At 46.5% G+C, this 25185-nt stretch overlaps 1 protein-coding gene across 13 annotated transcripts in view; it reads left to right on the top strand.

Moving 5' to 3' along the window:
- LOC112914739 (BEN domain-containing protein 5) overlaps window positions 1–25185 on the top strand; it is a 1350915-nt gene that overhangs the window by 1249170 nt on the left and 76560 nt on the right. For all 13 annotated transcript variants that reach the window (XM_072724031.1, XM_072724033.1, XM_072724038.1 and 10 more), the window contains one exon: window positions 5169–5280. In XM_072724031.1, coding sequence (XP_072580132.1) covers window positions 5169–5280 — 112 coding nt within the window. The remainder of the gene's footprint in view (window positions 1–5168; window positions 5281–25185) is intronic.

Below are 25185 nucleotides of genomic sequence, written 5' to 3' on the forward strand. Positions count from 1 at the left end.
GATGTGGTGTATATATACACAATGGAATATTATTCAGCCATAAAAAGGGTGAAATCTTTGCATCCATGTGGATGGATGTGGCAAATGGAAACATGGATGGAGTAAGAGAGTATAATGCCAAGCAAAATAAGTGGGAGAAAACAAATACCATATGACTTCACTTACATGTGGAATTTAGGAAACAAAACAAACAAGCAAAGGGAAAAAAGAGAGACAAACTGAGAAACAGACTCTTAACTATAGAGAACAAGAGGGCAAGTGGGTAGGCGATGGTCAATAGGTAAAGGGGGTTAAAGAATGCACTTTTTGTGATGAGCACCGGGTAATGTATGGAATTATTGAATCATTATGTTGTACACCTGACATTAATAAAACACTGAATGTTAACTGACTGGAATTAAAATACTTAAAAAGTAAAAAAACAACAAGGGCAGCCTGGGTGGCTCAGCAGTTTAGCGCCGCCTTCAGCCCAGGGCATGATCCTGGAGACCCGGGATCAAGTCCCACGTCAGGCTCCCTACATGGAGCCTGCTTCTCCCTCTGCCCCTCTCTCTCATTCTCTCTCTCTGTGTCTCTCATGAATAAATAAATAAAATTTTTAAAAACACAAAAACAACAACAACATATAATGTGAGAGCTGGAAGAGACCGCTCTGAGTGAAATACAACCCCCTTATTTTGCAAAGAAGAGCATGGAGTCCAGGGAGGGGAAGTGACTGTCTCAAGATGAGTTAGACATTAGAGGCAAGGCCTGTTCCCCTGACCCCTAGCCAGGCAGGGCTCCTGCATCTTTACTAAGGTTTTTCTTTAGTAAATACCCACCTACTGATGGACTGTTACTATTAGAAGTGTTCTTTTAAAAATTAGCTCAAAAAATACCCAGCACAGATACTCACTCACTGAAGAGTCTCACCAATCCTTTAGTTTCTAAAGAGTTCCAGGATTCTTTGAGGGTTGAGTGGCCTTTGAGTGACCAGCCACACTATTTTTATCAGTAGGCTGGATCAAGGTGTTGACCTTTCAGAATCTTTCACCTATAACACCTTCTCTTAGATTTTGAATCTCACTTTTCTGAATAAAAGAGGCTTCCTGGAAGCAGCATGACAAAATGGGAAGACGGAGGGCCCCAGGGCTAATTCACTTGGATTCTAGTTTGGGCCCTGTAGAGCCGATTAGATGACCTTGAAGGAATGGCTTACCTTCTCTGGCTTTCACTGCTTCCACTTGAAAAATGGAATCCACTTGTGGGCCTGGATGGTTGTAAGAACTATGTCATGAGGTTGGAAAATTCTTGGGAAAGAATGAAATGTTCATTTAACAACGAATTCCTCAATGTCTACCATAGTCCAGACTCTTTGTCAAGCACAAGAATACAAACATGAATATCATCCTCACCCTTGAGGAATTCATGGTCCAGTGGGGAAGACAGACTCTATCACTACCATATCTTGTACTGTAGCTCCTCTGATGGGCTGGGTGGGAGGCAGCAGGGAGCAATGGATGGCCATGGTTGCAGAGGAAAAGTACCTGTCTTACATTTGCAGAGAGTAAGTCAGCAAGCCTTCCGGGAGGAGGTGATATTTAGATTTAGGCAATTTCAACAATACCACAATCCTCACCACTGCTGCTGTCATCACTGGCTGCCATTTACTCAATATTCATTCTGTTCTGAGGATTCTGCTGAGCCATTATTAGTTCCTGTTCACAATCTGGAAAGTCAAGATTGTTATTCTCATTATACGCATGATAAGACAGAAGCCCAAAGGGATTTTTAGATGCTAGTGAAAGCTGGAAGAGTTCTGTGGGCATAGCACTCAGACCAATGGTTTCACTTACTTGGTGACAAGCCACTGGAAGTGGACAGTATCGGGGCCTGCTGGAGTTTAGTATAAATTAGCCTATAAAGCTATATGGTTAGGGATGTTTTCTGTTACTGAAACAAGGACTAATTCTAGCCACTTAAGCAAAAAGGGAATTTATAGGAAGGGCCACATGTGGAAAACAAACAATTAACAGAGTGGCTCTGGAGAACAGAAAATTGGCTGTTCGCAGGAATAATCTACCTCTGCTCCATGGAAGCACCGCCATACACCTGACTCCCAGCCTTGCCTCACCTAGTCCAAGTTTAAGTCCTGGAGAGAAGTGGCTATTGCCTGAGTGTGGTTTCTTATTGCTGCCCTGGCTGGTGGACCACAGACAGGGGGCATCTGGCCCATATGTATCCTGTGGGAGGAGAAAAGCCACTACCATAGTTTCATCATCTATGATGGAGGAGCAAATTCCCCAACCCTGTCCCATCTAATCACAGGGCTAGACGCTGGGCATTCCCCAAATAAAATGGGTAAATGCCTACACCCTCAGGAGAGAGAAGACAATGGTTATGCACAGATCTGCCTGACTCCCAGACAGGAAAATAGAGGATATCCCTGCCCCCTGCTGTCTGCTGCCCACCCAGCCCCTTGTGGACTGCAGATTTATTATTCTATATCACTCCTATAGGATGTAGCATAAAACAGTAATAAAAAGCTCCATAGAAAAACAACATAATATTTTTAAGTTGCTATTAGGTGCTAGATCCTATACTGAATTAAGTTCATTACACCTGTTTAGCTCATTTAATCCTTACAACATTGTCCTGAATTATATTTTTTTATTTAATTTTTTAAATTTATTTATGATAGTCACAGAGAGAGAGAGAGAGAGAGGCAGAGACACAGGCAGAGGGAGAAGCAGGCTCCATGCACCGGGAGCCCGACGTGGGACTCGATCCCGGGTCTCTAGGATCGTGCCCTGGGCCAAAGGCAGGCGCCAAACCGCTGCGCCACCCAGGGATCCCTGTCCTGAATTATAAATGGACATAAGCCTGTGAGCATATCTTCTTTCTCCTGTTAGACTATGTTTCTTGGAGGCCAGGAATGCAATCTGCGTGTGTACCAATCCTGACATCACCTCTTTTCTCAAGCAATTTGTTTGTAACTTCACTATGCTTTAGTTTTCACATCTGCAAAATGGGAACAGTAATAGCACTGCCCTCACAACGTTAACTTAGATCAAGTATTTGTGCTTGGTAAAGTACTTAGTTCTTGAGACAGAGTACTGTCAGCAAATGTTCTGTTGATTGTGTTCCCTTGATTGTGATGGTGATGCTGTGACCCATGTGTAGGGCTATCTCTGTTCTCATTCTGTAAACAATGAGAAGCAAACATCAGCACTGGTTGATCTAATCACAGCAAATGCAAAGACAAAATAATAAAACTTTCTGCCAGCCATTCAAATCCCTTCACATTTCACCTCCACCTCCTTTCACAGCTTCACCATTACCACCTCCTCACTACATACTCTATGACTCAGTCAAATCGAATTGTCCACCATTCCCCCAATATCCTGGGTGGATTCATGTTCCTTTCTTTGCTTATACTTTTCCTTCTGCCCCCAACACCTGGAAAAATTCTATTCATTCAACAAGACCCAACTCATTGAGGCTTCTCCTCAATGAAACCTTTTCCTATTTGCCCCCATGAAACATCAATTATGCTCCTACAAGATTCCCACAATGCTTATTTTAAGCAACAAGGGGAAATTATTATTATTTACCCCCCCCATACCCACCCCAACCATCTTGAAGGAGAGGTAGATTCCCAGTAGAGTCCTTTATTTTTCTGAGTAGGGATGGGAATATGAATTTAATAAGTTGAGAAGGGGTTAAATTGTATTGCTTAAGGAAAGAAAGGAGCTTGGAAGATGAAATGGGGGTGTAAAAAAAGTGAGGCAGAGGGATAGAGAAGAAAAGGGAGGACAATTTGGGCACAGAAAGCAGAGAGAAAGGGTATGGCCCCCATCAGTTTTGAATCTGCCTAAAAATCTTCAAGGAACAGACTTATATGGGTGACTGAAAGTCATAGATGAATCTTGATCAGGAAAGCAAGATAGGAAAACCTGTGTGGGACACATTCTAGGGATTACAAAAGGATGGATTAGAGAGAAGGAAAGTGATAATTTGAGTTGTGAGCAAGCACAGGGTTTCGGGAAATTATACCTCAACCTGGCCTGGCCTAGAGAGTACGTGTAGGTTGTGTAGGTACTGCCACCCAGCAGGTGGCGGCATGGGGACCTGGAAGTGACATCTCTTCCCAGGTATAAGCAGGGCTTTGAGTAGATCTGAAGTAAGAAAAGGAAGGACAGGAGGAGAACCAGGAGTCATGATTGCAGTTGCCCTAATGAAGTTCTTTAATGTGTTCAAGGGAGAGTACAGAGAAGGTGGTCAGGGTAGCCTCCACTGAGCAATTGACATTTGAAATTAGATATGACATAAGTAAAAACGAGTCATTAAGGTATCTGGAAGAAGAGGATTCCAGGCAGAGGGACAGCCTGTACAAAAGCCCCGAGGAAGGATGCACCTGCTGTGTTGGGACAACAATGAGGAGTCCAGCAACTGGCACAGAGGAAGCACGAGGGATGGTGGTAGGAGCTGAGGTCAGAGAAGTTAGCAGGGAAGGACCACATGGGGACTGGTAGCTTGTAAGGGGTTTTACTCTGCACCTAACAGGGACCATTTGATTTTAAAAGGGACATAATCTGACTTATGTATTAGAGGATCACCTTGGATATTGAGTGGAAAATGGGGTGGGGGGAGGTTAGAAGTGGGCTGGGAGGTTGCCAGGGTGGATATAAGACCAGGTAAGAGATCGTTACAATACTTGGGATCTTGGTCCAACTTCAAGGTGGTATCATCAGTGGAGGGTAATAAAGGGGTGTCGGGTTCTGAATGCATTTTGAAGGTAGAGACAATGGATTAGCTGCGGTGTGAGACTGTGAGGAAAAATAGGGGCACCCGTGACTTCAGCCTGAATGCTTCTTTCTCCTGCCCTGTATGAGAGATGTACATGTTCTGTGGTCTCAGAGCATGGGTGCTGAAATCAGACTCCTCCACAGAAATATTTGAACTCAGCTTCTTCTTATATAAAGTGGGAATTATAATGATGGTAACTTCATAGGGTTGTTGAAAGCATTGAATGAATTAACGCACGTAGAATGTTTAGAGCTGTCTCTGACAAAAAATAAAGGCTCGGTAGATGCGACAGGGACTGCTCCTACTCCTAGCTGTATTTTGGTAAGTGTCAAGTTTGGCTTGTCCTGTTCATACTGACTCTGACTCTGGGTACAACCTAGGTGCTCTCTGATGGGGTTTGACTTGAACCGCCACTGGCTGGATCCCTCTCCATGGGCTCACCCTACCCTGCATGGAGTGAAACAGCTCATCATCCAGATGTACAATGACCCAGTGAGTAACCAAACCCCTTCAGCACCTGCTGATTTTATGGCTTAATCTGGGAAAGGACAGTGTTGTCCTGGGAAATTCTAGTAGGAGCTACAAATTAGGAGTGCAGGGTCAAAACCAGGATGGATATTAGGCCTGCTGCTCTTGTCTCTAAATTGGATAGACCCAAGTCTTCCTCTACACATCAAAAATATCAGGTTCATCTGGGTTCAGGAGGCCTCATGGGATAAAGGAAATATAGCAAAGCAGATTCACATTCGTCAGGGTTCTTCAGCTATAAGCAGAAGAAATATGACTTGAATGAGTTTACGAAAAATAGAGAATTTATTACAAGAGTACCTCATATCACTAAAGACTAGACTGGCCTCCTCCACCTGTAGGAGACGTGTCAGGTGTCACATCTATTGGCTTCCACCACTGGAGAGTGATTCAATCTTGTTTTCTAGTTCCAGTCCTAGAAGACTGTGACTGGACTAACTTGGGGGACAGGCTACCTCTGGGCAGGTCAACTCTGGCCCCAGAGGCAAGGATATGTAAGGACAGGACAGCCACAATGGAACCACATGGTTGGACCTTGGGGGCTATGGTGGTAGTGGTGAACCTGTTCCCAGAGAATAGGGCCTGCCTGCTAGTCCAGAATGAAGGGGAATAATGGTGTCCATATGGAGTTTGCTTATAGGGGCAAGACTCTGTTAGAAATAGAAGATGTTGGGGTTTCGTCGGTTAGAGAAAGGAATAAGACCATAATCATTCTATCCCTGAAGAGCTCTCAGAGAGGATAGGACAGACATCTCCTGGGTGGAGGCCAAAGGAGGAGGCCAGGCCTATAGAGAAAGGAAACTTTTTACCAATTAGAGCTGCCTGAGATGGAGTGGATGTAGGAGCTCTGAACTTTGCATTACTAAACTTTGTTTACCTTGAAGCTAAATGACACTGACAAAATGGTGCATAGAGGAGACTCAGTTGTTTGGAAGACACTGGAGTGAGATGACATCGGAGTCTGAGTCTCTTCTAACTTTGATATCTGTGATTTTAGGGCGCTTTGACTGCCATTGCCTCTACATTTTTCCCAATCTGGCTGATTATAAAAATTCAATAAACTGTTGGTTGAACTGAATTGGATTGAACATGGCAAATCGTATTATGCCAACTGTAATATGGTTTATAGATAGAAAACAGTTATTCATAGAGAGGACAATGAGGCATGATTAAAAAACAAAAGACATAGGAAAGGAGAAGTAATAGAGTGGGGGCCGCTGAACAAACGGGGTGTTTTAGATGAATCCCCGAGGAGAGAACTGACGGGTGAGGCACGGAGGAGGAACCAGAGAGAAGGGTTAAGTTTGCTAAAGAGAAGAGGCTTGGGCCTGTCATTGCTGTCATCACTGAGAAGTCATTGATTCACTCGCAACAACTGAGCACTGATCCACGCTGCAGAGCATAGATCAGGCGACACTGAGTGACAGGGATAGTCAGATGCTTTTTGTGCCATGAATAGGTTGCTCATCATCTAGTTGGATCCTAATAAGCACACTTGGATGCTCAGCCCATTGCCTCCGCTGTGCTATTCCTGAAAGCCCACTCCTTTAGGACCCAAGCAAGGACACGGAGCACTAACATGAGAGTCGGGGATCCCAGCTCCCTCCACCTCTTCTCCACCTCTTCTCTCTTGCCCACTCCCGCTCTCCATGCCCAGGCTTCTACTCCAGTCTTGCCTTCCTTCTTTCCACAAATATTTATCAAGTAGTTCCTATACAGTAGGCACTGAGATTTTTTCTAGTAGTGAACAAAACCCTAACCCTTGCAATCTGTGAGGGAATAGACATTAAATAAGTAAATACTGATATAGATTCACAAATTGTGTGTGGCGTTACGGGGGTGAGGGGAAAGCACACAAACTGTGACTTGTGGGCAGGATGGTTGTAAGTTTGGCTTGCCTGGGGCAGTTCCTGTTCATACCTGTTGTCCTAGAGTATTAACAGTGGCCCCTTTCACTCTTAGAAGTGTCCCAGTTTAGATGATAAATTACACCCTCTTTCTACTTTAAAGCTGTTGGAAAGCACCTAGGACAGTACTTGGTGTGTAGCAGATCCTCAACAGACGTTATTTGGATTGGACTTCAAGAGTCATTGTGTCCAGTTGCAGACACTGCAGTACCCAAGGGCATCTGCCCTAATATCCTGCAATGCTTTCTCCTCCTGACCTCTGCTGTTGTGCACGTCATCATAATCACTCAAGCCAGAGCTATGTGAACTGCCAGGACAGCTTCTGGCCTCGTTTCTAAATGCTCACGGCCTCGCTCCTCCATCTCCGTGGCCTTCTGCTTGACGGAGTCAGCAAGCAGAGAATCAGCAGACCCTCCCTGGCGGGTGGGCACTATGTCTGTGAACATCGCTGTTCCTCACAAAACTCCTTCAGGTTCTGTGCTGGATGCTGGAATCATCAAGGCTGCCATCCACCCCTGAGGAGTTCTCAGCCTGGTGGAGACAGGCACTTGCAGGCAGTTATCCCAGGAGTATTTGTGGAGGAAGGCCCGGGGGCTGTGGGAGCCCAGAGAAGGAACCCAGCCCAGGAAGTCCTACCTGAGGTGATGCTGAAAGATTCCCGGGGCAGGGAGGGCTTTCCAGGCAGAGGCGACATCTGTGTGCCTTGAGGGAGAGGCACCCTCAGGAGACCGCCAGCTCCTTCAGTGTGGCTGGCACTAGGGGCGGGCAGAGGAGCAGACAGGGTTATGATATAGGGTGCAATTTGGACTTTATTCTTGTGGGAACAGGGAGCGTGGAAGGATTTTAAGCGGGGAGGTCACAGAATCAGCTTTACATTTCAGAAAGAGCCCCCTGGTGCCTGTGAGGGAGTGGATTTGGAGGGGTTCAGGCTAGAGGCTGGAGACCAGTGGAGCCTGCTGCTGCTGTAGGGTTGGAGAGGCTTATGGAGCCAGATGTGGGCAGCTTAGCGACTGGCTGATGGGACAGGAAGGAGTTTTGAATGACATCCGTGGTTTGGCCCGGACAGTGGAGTAGATGTGATGCCCTTCCTGAGGTGGGAACTCAGGAGAGGTAGTGAGCCTGGGGACAAGCTTTAGACATGCTCACTTTGGAGTTGAGCACAAGTGATATGCTCAGCCTGCCTGTGGGTCTCAGGTACGCGCCCTCCTGCGTCCTCACCGGGCAAGGAGCCTGCTGGCCTGTGCTAATGATGGCATTTACTTCAAAGGCTGCTTTCCTACACCTTTGCTCACTACACCCTTCCCCTGTCCCCAGGCCTTGGGAACTAAATGATGATCTTAACCACGGAAGGTTTTACCCAGAGGACTACACTGGATCTTAGATATAAAGTGTTTCATGCCCACTCCTGGGACAGCCCCCTGTGGACATGATGGCTTTTGTTTACCAGTTGTGATGGTCTGTCCCCTAGGCAGGGCCTGGCTGATGCATCTCAGAGTCCCCAGTGCCCAGCAGGGACCAGGCTCTGAACAGGTGCTCAGAGTAAAGGCGAAGCAAATGATGAAGTAAACCAGACCCTCTGTAAGTTGGTTTTAATAAGATTTCCCTGATGAAAGGAAGCAACCGGACCACATACATTTCCCCAATCTCATCTCTCCCTCAGAGTGTCCCAGACACTGGCGCCACCATTGCTGTGCCCTTTTTACTTCAGGCTCTGATCTGTGGATGTAAACCCACTCCTAGAATTCCCTGCAACCTGCTGAGATTGTCCTCAACTCACAGGGACAGAAGCTCTGGTTCCCCTGACACAGGCTTCTGGTCATCTTCTGGTCATCTCCTGACCTCAGGGCCTGCCCCATCCTACCCACCATTGAATTAGTTAGCCTTCTCTGGCCACCAGGAGCTCCCTCAGATCCCTGGGTCCCTGTCCTCCCACCATCCGACCACGTTTTATTCAGGAGTTGCTCTTAGACAGTTCACTACCTTCAGTGTGAAGACCAGGGGAGCCAGTTCCAACTCTGCCTCATATCCAGGCTTCTCCTTCCCTGATATTAGGTCTGAGCATTCTACATCTTCCCCAGGTAATTAGCCCCAGAGAGGATAGCACCTTCCAGGTGAGAGCTCACCCCCTACCTGGTACGTATACTGTAGAGTATGTCAGGGACTTCACATCACCCCATCAGTAGTGCCACCTGAGTCACTCACACACAAGAGCGCGCACAGGCCCCCTTTCACCTGTGTCCAGTTACAATCTTAAAAAGTCTCAGGCCCTCCTTTAAATTGATTTTTAATTGAATTGAGTAACATGACTATAAAAAAAATCAAGGCCATGGAACAAAATGCCACTTGTTGGGACTATCCCAGCACACACCATCTCTCCAACTTGAGAATTAGCGTAGTCAATAGAAAGCCATCAAAAACATTTGATCAAGGGAGACAGAGATCCATGAATAGTATTCCCGTCCACTCAGTCCCCCAATTGAGAAACTCTAGTGTCATTCTAAAATTTAAATCCAACTGGGTCTCTATCCCCTGATTAAGACTTTTCAATGACTCCCCATTACTTGTGGAGTAAAGGCCAACGTTCCTGGCGTGCCATTCAAGGACTGCCCTGTGCCTATCCAGCATGTAGCAGAGAACATGGCACCATAGAGAATATTATGTTGAATGACATATGCTTTTAGAAACTTCTGAAAGCTGCAGTGTGGAGAGTGGATCAAAGGAGATGAGACGAAGTGAAAGAAGAGAGGCCCATCAGGTGCTTCTTGTGGAAGTCCAGGTGAAGGACAATGAGACCGGAGCTGAGAGCTGCAAGGGCAGTTGCTAAGGAGGATCCCTAGGGATCCCCCAGGTGGGAGGTGAATGGGCCCCTCCCATCCTTTCCTTTGCCCTGAGCCTCTCAGAGCCCAAGGGTTGCTTTTGTGAGAGGCTCCTATGCTCTGGGGCAGGGGGTGGGGGGATACCCCCCTTTTCCTGGAGGAGAAAGGCCTGTGTTGCTATAACAACTTGGCTGTAGCTCTTAGACAGATCTGTTTCCTTAAATCATTTAAGGAAAATTAGCTGCCATAACAACACGGAGCAGTTTTTAAAATAGAGCAACACAGCCTAGTTTTTTTTTTTTTTTCCTCGCTTGCCTCCTATAGTCCTCAAGAGAAGCTGCTCTCTTTCTGTCAAATAAATAAATAAGGTATAACACATCTGCAGGACAAACAGAGCAGTTGGTGACATGGTCACCTAGCACACGCAGAACCAGCACTCATTCACTGCACAGAAGACACAGTCACACGCAGCACGTGACATATGCATTCACATACATAAGACAGAAAACATACACACAAAAGCATAGACATGGTACATAGCAGGTAGGCAGGCAGCGGTCCAGTTACACCAAGAGCCTACACACAAACCCACAGCCAGGCCCAGTGTCCCCACCCAGTTAAAGTGGCAGGAAGGGGCCGTGAGGTTTGCTCTTAGCATGGGCAGGGGTTTCACTGGGTCGCCAGATCAGAAGGCCCTTAGATGGCAGCTCCTCACCAGAAACAAAGGGGCACCTGTGTGTTCATACCTGACAGCCTGGGTAAAAGGGGTAAAGCCACCTTGGCAAGGATGGGGATAGAAGGTTGGGGGGGCCCGCTCCCACCCACAGACACACTTAGGGGCAAACCAGGAGAGCAGGTCTGGCATCCCCTATGGCAGGATGCTTAGCATCCCCTAGGAGGAGGCAGGACCACCCGGGGGGGAAAACCACATCCCTAGGGCTTTAGCAGACTCTCTTCCTGAGGCCTAGGGAGCCCAGGAATCTGGACTGTAGGTTCCCAAACTTTCATTCCATCCCCAAGTGTCTGGCTGTATCCCCCAAAAGGTCCCCTGCAGGGAGCAGCTAAAGCTGTGCCAGCTTCAAGAGAGACCGAGAACTAGCACCCCCCACCAGAGCAGACGAACCACTAATCAGCTTGGCACTCCAAGGCAAGTATCTTCCCCTCTCTGGGCCTTTCATTCCCGCCTCACCTCACCCCAGTCTGTACATTGTAGGGGTTGAAGGATGACTCCATGAGCCCCATTTGGCTCCAATCATCTGCGTCTCTGCATCATTTTGCAGTTGTGAAGGCTCCCCTGATGGGCAGGATTTCCACGACAAGGGACAGCCTGGAGTGAATGCCTAGGAGGGTGCTTAGCACATGCAGATGTCCCATAAATGTTCCTGTCCTAGGCCTCAGTGTGCCCATGTGCTAGAAGGGGAGAATAAGCCCTGACCTGCTTACCCAGAGGTTGGAGAAAGGCCTGATGTGTGTGACCTTAAGTGTTTTATAAGGTGAAGAGGGATGTTTGCCCTGGGTCGGGTGGAGAGGAATGCCCTGTTGAAATGTGCAGACTGCAGCCAGCCGCCAGAGGTTTCACGAGGGATAGGCTAAATGCACTCACACCACAGCCGCAGGTCACACATTTAGGTCCACTCGAATATTTTTCCACTCCTACCAACACAGCCCGGTAAGTCAGTAAATAGCCACCAGGGGAAGGTTCAATATGGAAGCAAAGACTAAAGGTAAATGTAATACTGCACAGCGGGCTCGGAGAACATAGGGTGTTTCGGGTTCATGAAATGTTTACAGTTTTTCCTACAATAGTTTGAGATGGTTTTGAAACTTTTAGAATTTTAAGACAAGTCGTTACTTTTTTAAAGACCGACTTCTCCCACCTGTGATAAAAGCCGTGGTCTTTCTAACTCTCTGGATTATTATAACTTTGGTAAGCAAGCTGAGTGGAGAGATGGATCTCCCACTTCAGAGCAAGGCTCCTGTTAAGTTCATTTTTTCCTTCAATTTTTCTAACATTTTTTCATCCTGAAAGACTCTGGATACCTCTCATTGACTAACTAGATACATGTTGTTTCAACTGCATGAAGGTCAGCAAAGCTTCCAGAAGCTTCCCTTTGAGTCAGGCCAACTAAACTCTGTGTCTTATTTTTCCTTATTTGGCAATTTTGGCAACTGGGAGGCCGGTCCCATGGGATTTCTCTCAGGATGAGATCATATGGCTATAAATAGCCTTCAATAGTAGGTATGTGAGAAATGGAGCCACTAATATTTTACGCATTTGGCCATTACAAGCACCTACCTCACTGACCCAGCTCTCCCCAGCTCCCGTACCCTCCCACAGACTGGGATCCCACTGAGGTCTTAGACTTCACCTTTGTCATCTCTGATCCCTGACACCCAGTGCAGGGCACAGAACTTCCGTGGATGCATTTTGGGTGAGAGAGAGAGGAAAGACAGGCAAGAAAGAAGAAATGCACTCACCAAGACCTAGAATTAATGTGTGAACAGAGTTCTGAAAGAGGGATGAGAATTTGCTGAGTCAAGAGACACACTAAGTCACTCTCCAAATTCTACTTAATCTCCAGAACGCACCCCTAGGCCCACCTTCTCTAAGATTTCCTTGAACCCTTTGGCCCACAGAGCATTTTGTTGCTTTGTTCTTCTATTAGCAGACCCAGCTTCTTCCATCTAGTGGTTTTATTCCATAAACATGCATGGAGTGTAGTTGGGGGCCGTGGTGCCATAGCAGCATCTCCCCTGATGTCCTCTGGTTTCCGTTTCTTCAGTTAAATTGCAAACCTCCTCAGAGCCAAGGATCTACCTCCCTGCTTCCCTGGGCAGGTCTGGCCACTCACTGGCAGCTCAAAGAAGACCTCTTAAGCATTGATTAAAAAGCAGTCTCTCCAGGTGGGGGGTGATTTGGATTTCTGTGGGCATCCCACAGGTGCACCCCTGGTTAAAGAGCACGTCCTGCTGTGTTTTAGTGAGTTTTCCTGCCTCCTTTAGACTGAGCTTCTCAAGGACAGAAGCTCTTTTTCAGCTTCTACCTTCATCCCCTGGTAGGGACCCACACTTAGTAGGCTGTTGATGAGTGTTTGGGGAAATCTTGTGGGCCCCCTCATCTGACACATTGTTTGCCAGCAGGATGGCACTGAAGCAGCCCAGAGAAATCCATGGCACCCTAGGCTTTCAAACCCCCGTCCCCTGCACTTCTCTCTCATTGTTCTGCATTTCCACTGACTCATCTTCTTTCCTTCATCTTTTGCCCTTGCTGATCCCTTGTCACCAATAGCTCCCACATAAGGAATTTTTTCTCAAGCTCACAAATTCAGAAATTCTAGAATGTTAGAATTGAGCCATGTCGGATCTCCATTGCAAATCCACAAATTCTAAAATTCTCTTTACTCTCTCTCTGCTACTGGTGTCTGTTCAACTTACCCTCGTTCCTAAGTTAGACCAAGCTCGCTTCCCCATTTTCCCTAAGCCACGGTCATCCAATTATCTGGCCACAATGAGCTAAAAAGGAGTCTCTGTGGATAGTCCTGGGATAACATCTTTTCCCTTACCCAACCAGTGTAGTATAGCCCCAGCTCATCTTGTCCAGGGGCTTTTCCCATTAACCGATCCTATCTGTTTCTCACCGCTGCCCTCCCCCCTGTAAACTCCTCCCCTTCCGGGCCTCTGGTTTGAACCAGTTGGGATCAGCGAAAGCCTGTTACCCCATTAGGCTCTCAGCCTATCCAGCCTATAACAGAGTACAAGTCACATTTAAGGTGTTGTGTTCAATGTGTGGGGAACTTCTCCGAGAGTTATTTTTGGCTGTTGCTGTTGGGAGGCTCTGGAGCCCAGGAGGAATTCATGCTGCTACATCAAATAGCATATTGCATTTCAGAAATTGGCCTTAGCCATGGGAAATCAAGTAAGCCAGATGCCTAATTAGTCCATTATTTACCGTGGTGGAGAGAGCTGAATTCTGATGAAAAGGACCAAACTAATCACTGCTTCCACTGTTTAACCTTTCATCAAGAAATTGCCCCATCTTCCAGGAGTTCTAATGCCCACCCCCCAAGCCCTGTACCCGTCCCCAGTGTCTGGCGTGGGAAGTCTTATCGGCCTGGACACAGCCTGGCCGCCTGGCCAATGAGCCTTGGTGCTCTCCCGCTCAGCAAGTCCCTCTGGGTTCGCATTGCTCGCTTTCACTTCAAGGCTAGTAAAGCATAAAGATAAAAGAGTAACTTCCCCGTCATCTTTGAAAGAAAAAGATTGTTCATTTATCCATTCAATAAACATTTTCACAGCCCAGGCGCTATATACTGGAATAGAAAGGCAAATAGGAAATAGTCACTTCCCTCAAGGAACTGGTGATGCAGAGTAGAGCAGGGATTTTCAAACTGTTTTTGGAAAAATGGCAAGAGGTCTGAGGACCCCCTTCCTCCCATGCGGCTCCTCTTCATTTTAACAGGAGCAGTATAATTTTGTGATTAAGAGCTCAGGTTCAGGCCCAGGTTTGAATCTCATTTCAATACCTGCTAGCTTTGTTATCTTGGGCAGGTCCCTTCCTTCCCTTCCCCAGCATCTGCATCCTCATTTGTAAGAGGTCGTTGTGAGCATTAACCAAACCGATTTCTGGGACTTGCTGAAGGCACTTTGCGGGGCACATATATTCTCAACAGAGGTTAACCTTTATCAGTATGAAAGATGTGTCTGAATAAAGGATTCCGTAGCCAGAGGAAGCTTGCAAACCCCTGGTCTAGAGCTCCTGACTCAGTAAACCAATCATGGCAGGACAGGTGGTAAGCATCATGACAGGCAAGGAGTCTGGATGCCTTGTGGGAGAAGCAGGTCATGTCTACTGGACTTGGGGTCAGGCAAGGCTTGCTGGGGAAGGTGACTCGGAGGTGAGTTTTAAAGGAAGACTAGGAGTTGTTTAGACAGACTGGGGAGCGTTACAGGCAGAGGGAGCAGCATGTGTGAGCGCACGTGTGTCAGACAGGCGACTACACTCAGAATTCTAAGGAGTTCAGGGTGCTGGACTGAGGGGAGCATGTGGAGAAGGGGGGAAGTAAGGCAAGGTGGTAGGCTGAGACCGCTCATAGAGCCTGGTGTGCTACCCCAGGAAACTTGGACTTCATCCTGAAATCCAGGGGGTTCTCTGTCAGGGACTGGAAATGACTTGGAATTCAAAAGGGAGAGAAAAACGTGTTACTGTGACTTTCTGGGGTTTAAAATATATTGTTTTGTTTGTAGCTTTTAGCCAGCAATTGTAGTACTACAAACCTAGACTAAAATAATTTGAAGTCTGAATAAGGATTTATGCCAAAAAAAGTCCATATTACTTATAAATGGTGAAAAACTGAGAAAAAAATCTAAATGCCTTCACAGTGGGAAACAGTGGGAAACTGATTAAATGAATCACGATACATTCATATAATGGATGTTTATGAGGAGTTTACAATATTGTAAAAATGCTTATGCTATAATTTTAAGTGAAAAGCAGAAGACAAAGTTGCTTATGTATTATATGTTAAGACATATAACAACTAGGTTTAAAACATACACAAAAGAATGGATGTGAAGTAGATGTTAATAGTGGCATTTCTGGGCACAAGGGTTGTTTCCTTCATCTCTGCTTTTTTTTTTCATATTTCCCAGCAATTTTCTACAAGTATATTTTAAGTTTAAAATTTGAAAAAAAAAATGTTATGGAAGGAGGAGGGGACCTGGCCACCCAGATGTAAGGAGGGACTTCATTTTGTAAAATAGAACCAAACTCCTAAGGCAGCTACTTGGTGCTGGGCCAACCCCTAGGACTGGAGCCTGAGGAAGCCAGCCCAGCCCGCATTATAGAAGGAAACCCGTGTGCGTTGATAGCCGTCTATGCATCGATCTTCTGACTAGTTGTCCTTCTGTCTGTCTTTGCATGCAACCACCCATCCACTGTACCTCTACTCCCCTCTGCTCAGAACCCCTGTCTCAGACATGCCAAAATCCAGACTCCTAACATCCTTGGCAGTCTGCCAATTCCTTGTCCTCTTGGTAAGCATGACAGGGACCCCACTTCCCCAGAGCAAACCTCAAATCATGCCCTTGTAAGGATTGAAAAATGACACTGCACTTGGTGTGGGATTTTCTAAGGCTGGTAAACTATAAGCACTCAATAAATGTTAGCATGTATTCTTATCATAAGCTCATATCTGGTAGTGTACAGTAGCTGATATTTCAATGTGAATTTCTCGATTTCAAGGTTAATTTCAGAACACTATCACCATCTTCAAGCTGTATTATTTTAAAAATAGCCATAGCTCTGTTTATTGAAATAGCATTGCAAGTAGGTCTTGTAAAAGACAGGGAGCAGGCCCCGGCCCTCATCTCGGCTTCTCTGACCACCTCCCAACTCCCTTCTGTGAGTCTTTCTTCAGCTGCACTAATAACTTTCATTGAGGGACAGTAAGCTCAGTTCCAGGGGTGGGAGCCTTTCTCTCTGAGGGCTTCCCATATTTGTCTGTTCTAATCCATTCTGGGTGAATTCAGAAGGCAGGAGGATTTGTGTCATTCCTACGGTGTGAGTATGGGCAGCGCGCACGTGTGTGTGTGTGTATGTATGTGTGTGTGTGTGTGTGTGTGTGTGTGTTGGGGAGGGGGAACTCACTATAATCCCTAAGGTGTGACGACAGCAAGGATGATTCTAAAGTGAATAATATCAGGGAACGTAACCCTCAGGAACCGTCTCCTGGAGAATTCCAGACCCCGGGTGTGGCTCAGAGCAGGTTTCACCAGCTGAGGCTCTGGACAGGGTCTCACTGGAAGGTGGAGTTTGGACACTGATTGGCAGCTAAGCCCGTTCAACAGAAATGGCCCCTTTCTGGCTGTGCCCACAGGGCCTGTCAAAGCCAAAGCTCTTTACACTCCTGGCACAACCAGCACATACTCAGCAGTCAGAAAAGTTGACTCCCAGTTACAAATGAACAGTTTCTTTCCTGTTAGAGTTTAGCTCCAGCTGTGACCTTGAAAAATCCTCCAGCTGCTAAGGCACATTCTTTAAGAGACATCTTTGCTATGTGACTGGATCTTCTGGAGCAGGTGGGGCAGATGAAAACAGCCTTTCAGCACCCTGGGGTGGGAGTGGGAGTAGGAAAGGGAGAAGGTGCTGATACTTATTGAGCATCTAGTAAGTGCTCGGCATTGCCTCATCTAATCCATAGAACAGCCATAGGAAATGGGCATCATTATCCCTATTTCTCGGGTGAGAAAAGTAAGGCTCAGCATGCATGACCCCCCACAACTCCCCACCTAAGCGCAGTCTCCCCTGGCGCACACATTTATCACTCCACATCACGCTGATTGGTTTATGTGCTTGTTTTCTCTACTCAGCTGTGAACTCCTTGAAGGATAAAACTATATCTCTGTCACCTCTGCATTCTCTCGCCCAGGGCACAATACCTAACACATCAGTAAAATGTCAGTCTCAAGAAGGAACAAATGAAAAGCGGTTAGAACCTGCAAGGTCATACATCGGGCGGGCGCAGAGCTGGAAATGGAAGCCAGCTCTGCGTGACCCCAGGGCCCACTTCCACAGTGCAGCGTGGGGTGAGCAGCTAGCAGGACTCAACGTTTCTCGGTGGGGGGGTGTCCTCTTTCATGTTTAAAAGACATGTAAACAGCAAACCTAGAAGAGAGGAGTTCTATTGATTTAGCTTTTTTTTTTTTTTTAATATGATGACACCTCTTTTAGTAGCAAATGTTCAGAATTATCTCCACTGTATTTAGATTTAGTTGACATTGTAAATGGAATACCAGGTTTATGCCATTACTTTAGATACCCTGCCCCTCTACCAACCACTATATGGAGCACTTGCTTTGAGAATTCCAGAATGAACTCCATGGGTTAAACATGCCAGGTAAATTAGGAGTTGGGATCTTGAATGGGGCTGGCTGATTCCAATGCGGTCACTTTTAACCTTGAATCAGTAACTTAATTCTGGCTTCTTGGAGAACTCTATATGGAGCCAGAGAACCTCAAGCTGGAATATCTTAAGAGGTGCTCCAAACTAATCTTCCATAGAAAGAGAATAGAGAGAGAAGACATAAGCCCAGGGCAGGGAACCAGCATGCCCAAGGTTGCACACTGAGACAATACTGTAGAGCTGGGACTCAAACTCAGGCCCCTGTGACCTCTACCAGATTGGAGCACATGCACTGTAGGCCCTTGGGATGAGTCACTAGCACATGAGTCTTGTCATAATTATTTTTACTAATATGTCACAGAGATGTATAGTTTTCAGAGAACCATCACATACAAGCATTCATAGGATGCTTGCTGTAATGCTGTGAGGTAGGGATTATGTGTTTTGTTTTGCAAATGGGGAAACTAAGGACTACAGTTATTAAGTAATTTTCCCAAAAGATAGAGTCAGGGCTTAATTTTCATTCTTCTGAGTCCAGATGGCCCCCTTCTGGCCCAGGGCCGAGTTCACAAATGGATGGATCAAAGGATGATGGGAGCAGAACGAACAGGGCAGAGGGTTAGGGCTCTTTTCTTTCTTTTTTCCTTTTAACAGATCACCCACACTCAGTGTCCTCTCATAGACCTCCAAGGCTTCCCCAAATACCTCCAGGTAGAGTAGAGCAAACTGTGGGTGAGGCAGAGGGAACTCAGCATCCAAGCCATGGTCAAGGCCAACTGAAGGCTAAAAGATCACACGTGGCAGGCTCAGACCAGAGCAAGCCAAGTCCTGAGGAACAAGGGGTCACGCAGCGGGTTGGATGGGTAGGGCAGAGAAAGGACAGAGAGACTCTATGAACAACCAGTGGGAGAGATGGCAGTTAAGACAAGAGGCATCACATGGGCAAAGCCAATAGGGGAAGAGAATAGTAGGAAGAAGGTGGGTCTGACTGGTTAGAATGTCCTTTTGGGGAAGGAATGGATTTTTTTAAGAAGTGATCAGACTCTCAAGGGCCTCAGAACACCAGGCCGAGATATTTGAGTTTTATCGTTTGGGCCAAAGGGAGCCATTAGAGGTCTGTGAGCAGGGAAAGGTGAGAAAGACAAGCATTAGTTCTGATTATGCAATCAGCACCAGCGTTTAGACCTCAAAACGGTGACCCCTTTAATCTGACAGTCTGCTTTGGTATAATTTGTTAAAAATGACAAAATGTCTCATTTTGCTGCAGTTCATCTTGACCTTTCTTAATATTAGAAAGTTAATTTCAGAAGGGAAATAAATGTATTAGTGTTGTCACAGTCATAAAAAGATGAATTCTGTACTGTCAAGCTATTTCTCTGAATGAATCCATCATGCTGTAAAATGGTTGCCTTCCAACACCCAACATCTTCCCAGCTCCCTCCCTCTTTCCCTCCTTTCCTTCCTCCTTCTCTCTTTCCTCCCACCTCTCTTCCATCCCTCACTCCTTCCACGTGCCAGTACATCTACTATGATGTGCTCTGGGGAGACAGAGATAAAAGCCACAGTACCTGTTCTAAGGCAAGACATGTTCTAGTGGGGAAGACAGAGAAGAGAACCAGCCATTGTAGGTGTGTGTAAATGCCAGGGACGAAAGAGTTAAGAGGTACGTGGACACACAGAAGGGGCTATCCATCCTGCAGAGGGAACTCCTATTACATTAGAAAACCATGCCCATTAGTAAGACTTGGATTGACTCTGTGATTAGGAGAAAAGACAGTAGGTAGGATTCTGAAGCGTTGGGTTCTGGCTGCATCTCTGAAATCTCACAGTTACTATCTAGTGAGCACCGGACTGTGGTAAGTATTCCACATACATCTTTTCACTTAACCGCCACATCCTTATCAAGAGGCTCAAAAGGGGAAAATGAGGCTCAGAAAGATGAAATAATTTGGCCTGCCTGGGTTGTACATCTTGCACATAGAGTTGACTCCAAAACTGCAGTCGCTTGCAATATACTGTACTTCATTTCCAGCTAGCTATAGAGAGTTATTTTTTTTTAATTATATTCCATGGTCTACCGTTATTAACCTTACCATACCAATCATACTTACTACTTGTGTAACCTTGGAAAACGCAGTTCTTGCCTCTCTCTGGATCTTAAGTCCTGGTTAGTTCAATGAAGAGGTTGGACCAACTCTGACCTCCTCTGGTTGTAAAGAATTCCTGCAATCTGAAGGCCTGGTGTAACTCAGTGCTTCTCAAACCTTAATGTGCAGGATACACCTGGGTATCTCATTACAATTCAAATTCTGATCAGAAGGGATCCCTGGGTGGCGCAGCGATTTGGCGCCTGCCTTTGGCCCAGGGCGCGATCCTGGAGACCTGAGATCAAGTCCCACATTGGGCTCCCGGTGCATGGAGCCTGCTTCTCCCTCTGCCTGTGTCTCTGCCTCTCTCTCTCTCTCTCTCTCTCTTTGACTATCATAAATAAATTAAAAAAAAAATTAAAAAAAAAATTCTGATCAGAAGGTCCAGAGCAGGATCTGAGAATCTGCATTTTTAAGAAGCTACCAGGTAATGCTGATGTTTTTAGTTCGAGGACTGTTCTGAGCAGCAAGGGCATAACCTATTGTAGGACCAAACCTTTGGGCCCACCATGGCCCCACTGGGGTTGTGGGCTTCAGGTTACTGAAAGAAAAGCAAGTAATAAAAGCAATCTAACTCAGGTCTGATCAGCAAATGGAATTCTGGATTCATTTTATTACCTAGGATTTTCAGTGTCTTGGGTTTAAAACTGGTGATTCTCTTGAAAGATTAAAAGGAAGGAAATTGAACTTTTAAAGTCTTGAAGACATAATCACATCTGTTTTAATTCAAGCTGCAATCTGATGTTTTCCCCAAGGCTCAGATTTCTATGTCAGAGGAGCACCGCAACAGAGCTCCTCTGGGGTGGTGACAGTCTCTTTCCCTCCCCACACCTTGGTTTGGGTGGGGTTGCAGCTTCTCTCCCAAGATGCACCAGCATAGTCACAACTTCCTAAAGCATAATTTCCTAAAGCCTTTCAGGGATCCCCACTACCTACTGGATTAAGAGCCTCCACCTTTAAAGCTTTAGACTCCTTTCTCTATGTCCCTTGCATGAAACTTCTACTCTTCTAACTGCCTGTTCCTTCTTTACTAAAGGACACGACTCCCCACATTCACAACCACCAGCCTCCCTCAATACACAGGGACTCATCCCCAACCTTCGCCCCGCACATTCCTCTCTATGAACGATTGCCCCTCCTCTCCGCTCAGCTCTCAAGATTCTATATAGCACTCAGCTTTGTCTTCACGCCACCACTCCCAGGAAGCCTGCTGTCCTTGTCACAGGCATAAATGAGTGCTATGTGTGCCCATAAGCTTTTTTATATCATTTAATCCTGAGAACAACCATGCTAAGTAAGAGTCACCCGCATTTTATATATGAGCAAAAAGAGACATGGGGATTCCAACCCTGATCTGTTGAATTCTGAGGTCTGGTTTCTCCTCTCTGCTCTCTGCCCTCCCCCAGCACAAGACTGATGTCCTACACTGTGTCATCCCAGCCTCCTTTGGGAGACTCTCCTCTTCTTTCTGAAGAGAGAAAAGAGGGTGAGGTAGGATGGCCTGAAAGGTTGCTAGAAGTTACAAGTTGGGGGAAGGCTGCTGGCAAAAGGCAAGTTAGGAGACAAGGGACAAATTTCCCACCTCTTTTCCATGAAAAATCACACAACAGAGCCCTTCACTGAATGCAAAGCACTTTCCCTACGTTATCTCACTCTAGTCTCAAGATTACCTACTTTGGGCTACGTTTTGATGGATTCCTATGATTATCCTCAATACCACTGGGTCCCATTCAAGCCAGTTGGGACTAATGAGTTCGAGGCAATCAAATCATAGCATGTCGGAGCCAGAAGGAAAATGAGAGATTCTCATTCAGCTTCTTCATTTTACAAATGAGAAAAGTGATGCCAAAAGGAAAATGACCTCCTCAAGGTCACACAGTGATTTGGTGGCATAGATTCATTTGGGGGCATTTACTGCATCTTTTTCTGTAGCATCTTCTGTTTCAGAACTAGGTGGCTGAAAAAAAAAAAAAGAAAGAAAGAAAGAAAAAGAACTAGGTGCCTGTGGGTGCGCATGTCTTATAGTCCGTGCCAATGGCTCTTCATGTGGCAGGAGTGCAAGAAGGAAACCGCCACGTCTGACTCATCTGTCTCTTGGCCAAAAGAGTGGGCTTCTAGCACCAGTTTCTTTTCATCAGAAGGGGACCTTGGAAATCCGGACCTTAGACACCTTGGAAATCTGGACCACAGATACTTTTTTCCTCCTGTACCATATCCTCTTCAACTCCTTCTCTAATTATTTCTTATTCATTTAGTGCTTAAAATGTTCACAAACACAGCCCTTACCCTCATGGCCTGCATTCATAATTATTGCACCATTGAAAGTGACTTTGAGCATGAGAAAAACAGATTTCTGCAAGACACTGTGCTCTATGCATCAGCTTTGCTGTGGTAACAACCTCAAGAGCTTGGTAGCTTATCACGGCCAACGTTTCTTCCGTGCTCGTGCCACACTCTCGTCAGCCCCAGCTCCGCGGGCTGTGCACAGCTCCACCTGCTTCTCATCTGCGGCCCCGGCTGAAAGTGTTTCCCCATCTAGGATCGGCCACTTTCATGGCGAAGGGCAGACATGCAAATCCCATCCAAAGTGTCCACGCAGAAGTGGCAAATGTGATGACTGTTCACATCCCATTGGCCAAAGCACGTCCCAAGGCCAAGGCCAAAGTCAGCAAGGCGGGGATATACGTATACTCCTCTTGGATTCTCAGATAAGCAAATGACAGCAGGAGACCCCTTGTCACAGGGAAGAGAGAACAGTGAAGAGCAAGGATCTGATCCACTGAAATTTCCTTGTTGCCCAATCAAAATATGACTTTAGGGAAGTCGGTGGCCCTTTCTGGATCTCAGTTTCTGATCTTTAAAACAAGGAAGTTGGCTTCAGGAAGCAAAAAACATAATAGAAAGAATCAGCTGTATCTGAGTTCACGTTCCTTCTGCACCACAGACTAGCTGTGTGATCTTTGGTAAGTGTCTAACTTCCCTCTTCCCTCTTTAGTGTTTCTACTAAAATTCAAACCTGTAGTTTAAAAAAGCCAGAATGGCTTCAACCTCTTAATGTTTCTCATCATTTCTTTCTTTTTTTTTAACCTTAGAAATATCTTTTAGGAAATAATGTCTCTTATGAGGAAACAAGGCTGTCTTGTTTGTTTGTTTGTTTTGTGAAGATGATTCTTTTAAGTTCTATTAAACTCAAGAAGAATTGAATTCAATACCTCTGCAAACAAAATATTTATAGTATATTCTGCTTTTATAAAAGCTTTTCCCTTTAGCCATCTATTCAGCCAGCAGCTATCCTTAGGTTTGTCTGCATTGGGGGGAAATCGTTAATGGTCCCTGTTCCTGGGTTATAGGATTTCAAGGACTGTGACTTTCATCTTCGACCAGCCACCATGTGCAGACCTCGGCTCTGAGCCTCGTAGGGTTAGAGCCCCCTGCCTGGCCTCACCTTCATCTATGTAACCCAGTGGGTCCTGCCCTCACCATGTAGAGCCCACTTCTCCGGGGAGCCCTCTGTGCCCCGGCCACCCCCAGGGGTCCGTGCCCTCCTCTGCCCCCTTGCCCTCGGGCCTCGGACCTCTGTCACAACCCTCACCATTCTGCATTGGAGCTGCCTGATTTCTCCCTCAGTCCTGCCTGATGGTGCAACCCCCTGCTGCAGGAACTGGGGCTTATTTCTCTTTATGCCAGCACGCAGCACAGGGTGGGAGGCACATAGGTGCTCTGAGAGTATTTGTTGAATGAATTAATGAATGTGGTTCTGTTCTATCCAAGCAAGCCGCTGATCCCCACAAAGAGAAGCCCCCCTGGCCTAGCAGCAGGCCCTCAAGCTCTCTGGCAGTGGGTGGAGCCAGCGGCCATCCCCACCTCTGCTTTTGCAGCCTTCAATCCTCTAGCTCTCACTTCCTCCCCCTTCTCAGCCTCCCAGGGCCCGGAGAGCTCCCCATTTCTGAGCCTTACTGTGTATTTTTCTTTTCCCCATCGTGGAAAGTTGCAGCACTTAAACTTTAAAAATAAGGGGATTGATTTTTATCTTGAGTTTGTGTTTGCTTCTTTCTGACCAGGGAGTCCAAAAAAAAAAAAAAAAAATCTTATTTCCTTTATATCAGTAGAGATACATGGAGACAAAGAAGCACACAGAATGCCCATCTATAGTATGGCCTACTGATGAAGGGCATATGTTTTGCAGGCTTACAGATTGGTTTTAAATCCTTTCTCTTATTTAGCTTGTGACCTTGGGCAAGTCAGGCATTCTCTCTGAAACTTTATCTTTTAAATGAGGACGATATTTCATTCTCATGAAATGGTAAGGATTGCTGGCTTAGAACACATATATGTGTGTATATTTGTATTTGTTAGTTCTCACCACAGTTGGATAATATTATTGTTGTCCCCATTTTATGGGTCGAGAAACAAATGCATTGTCCCTGCCGTCCTATAGACAGCACTTGTCCCTGGAATGTGAACTCAATCCCTACAGCTCTCTACCCGTGGGGAAGGGGGGCACTGGGAAGCCCGAGGTCCTTCCTTATGACTCTCTTCCCCTCCCCTGCTCTTTCTTGCTCTCTCTGCTCCCGGCCTTGAAGTCAGGCCCTCTGACAGGAGATTCCCTTCCCTCCCACCCTTCACTGAAGCTCGCAGCCCTGGGCCTCCGCCAGGGAGCCTCAGGCCTGCTTCTAAGCCATTTGTCAGGCTGCCAGAGGCCCAGGCAATGGTCACTTTTCACACAGCTATCAGGGCACCTGACAGAGCTGGGCAGGCTGGGCAGTGGGTGCTCCCCTGTGAACAGAATCTCAATGAAGGCTCTGGCCCAACCCCTAGCGGGTGTTTATGGCCAGGGAGGGGTGGGGGTGCTGCTCTGGCAGTCAGGGAGGAGGATCAATGTGCTGGCCAGCCCCTGTATCTCTGCTGTGGGCTGGTTTCCTGTCCTCAAGCATGCTGAGGCTGTTTACTTGCATTTGATGCCCCCTTTCTTCCAGATTCCACATGTGCATGCACGAGTGAAGGGGAAAGGAGTAGGTCCTCATCTTCCAGAAGCTGGTTTCCTGGGGTAGAGAATGGGCCCAACCGGGAGGGACGGTGGGGGGAGGAAGGAGAGGAA

Source organism: Vulpes vulpes, chromosome 10, assembly GCF_048418805.1.
Source record: "Vulpes vulpes isolate BD-2025 chromosome 10, VulVul3, whole genome shotgun sequence".
Classification (NCBI taxonomy): Eukaryota; Metazoa; Chordata; class Mammalia; order Carnivora; family Canidae; genus Vulpes; species Vulpes vulpes.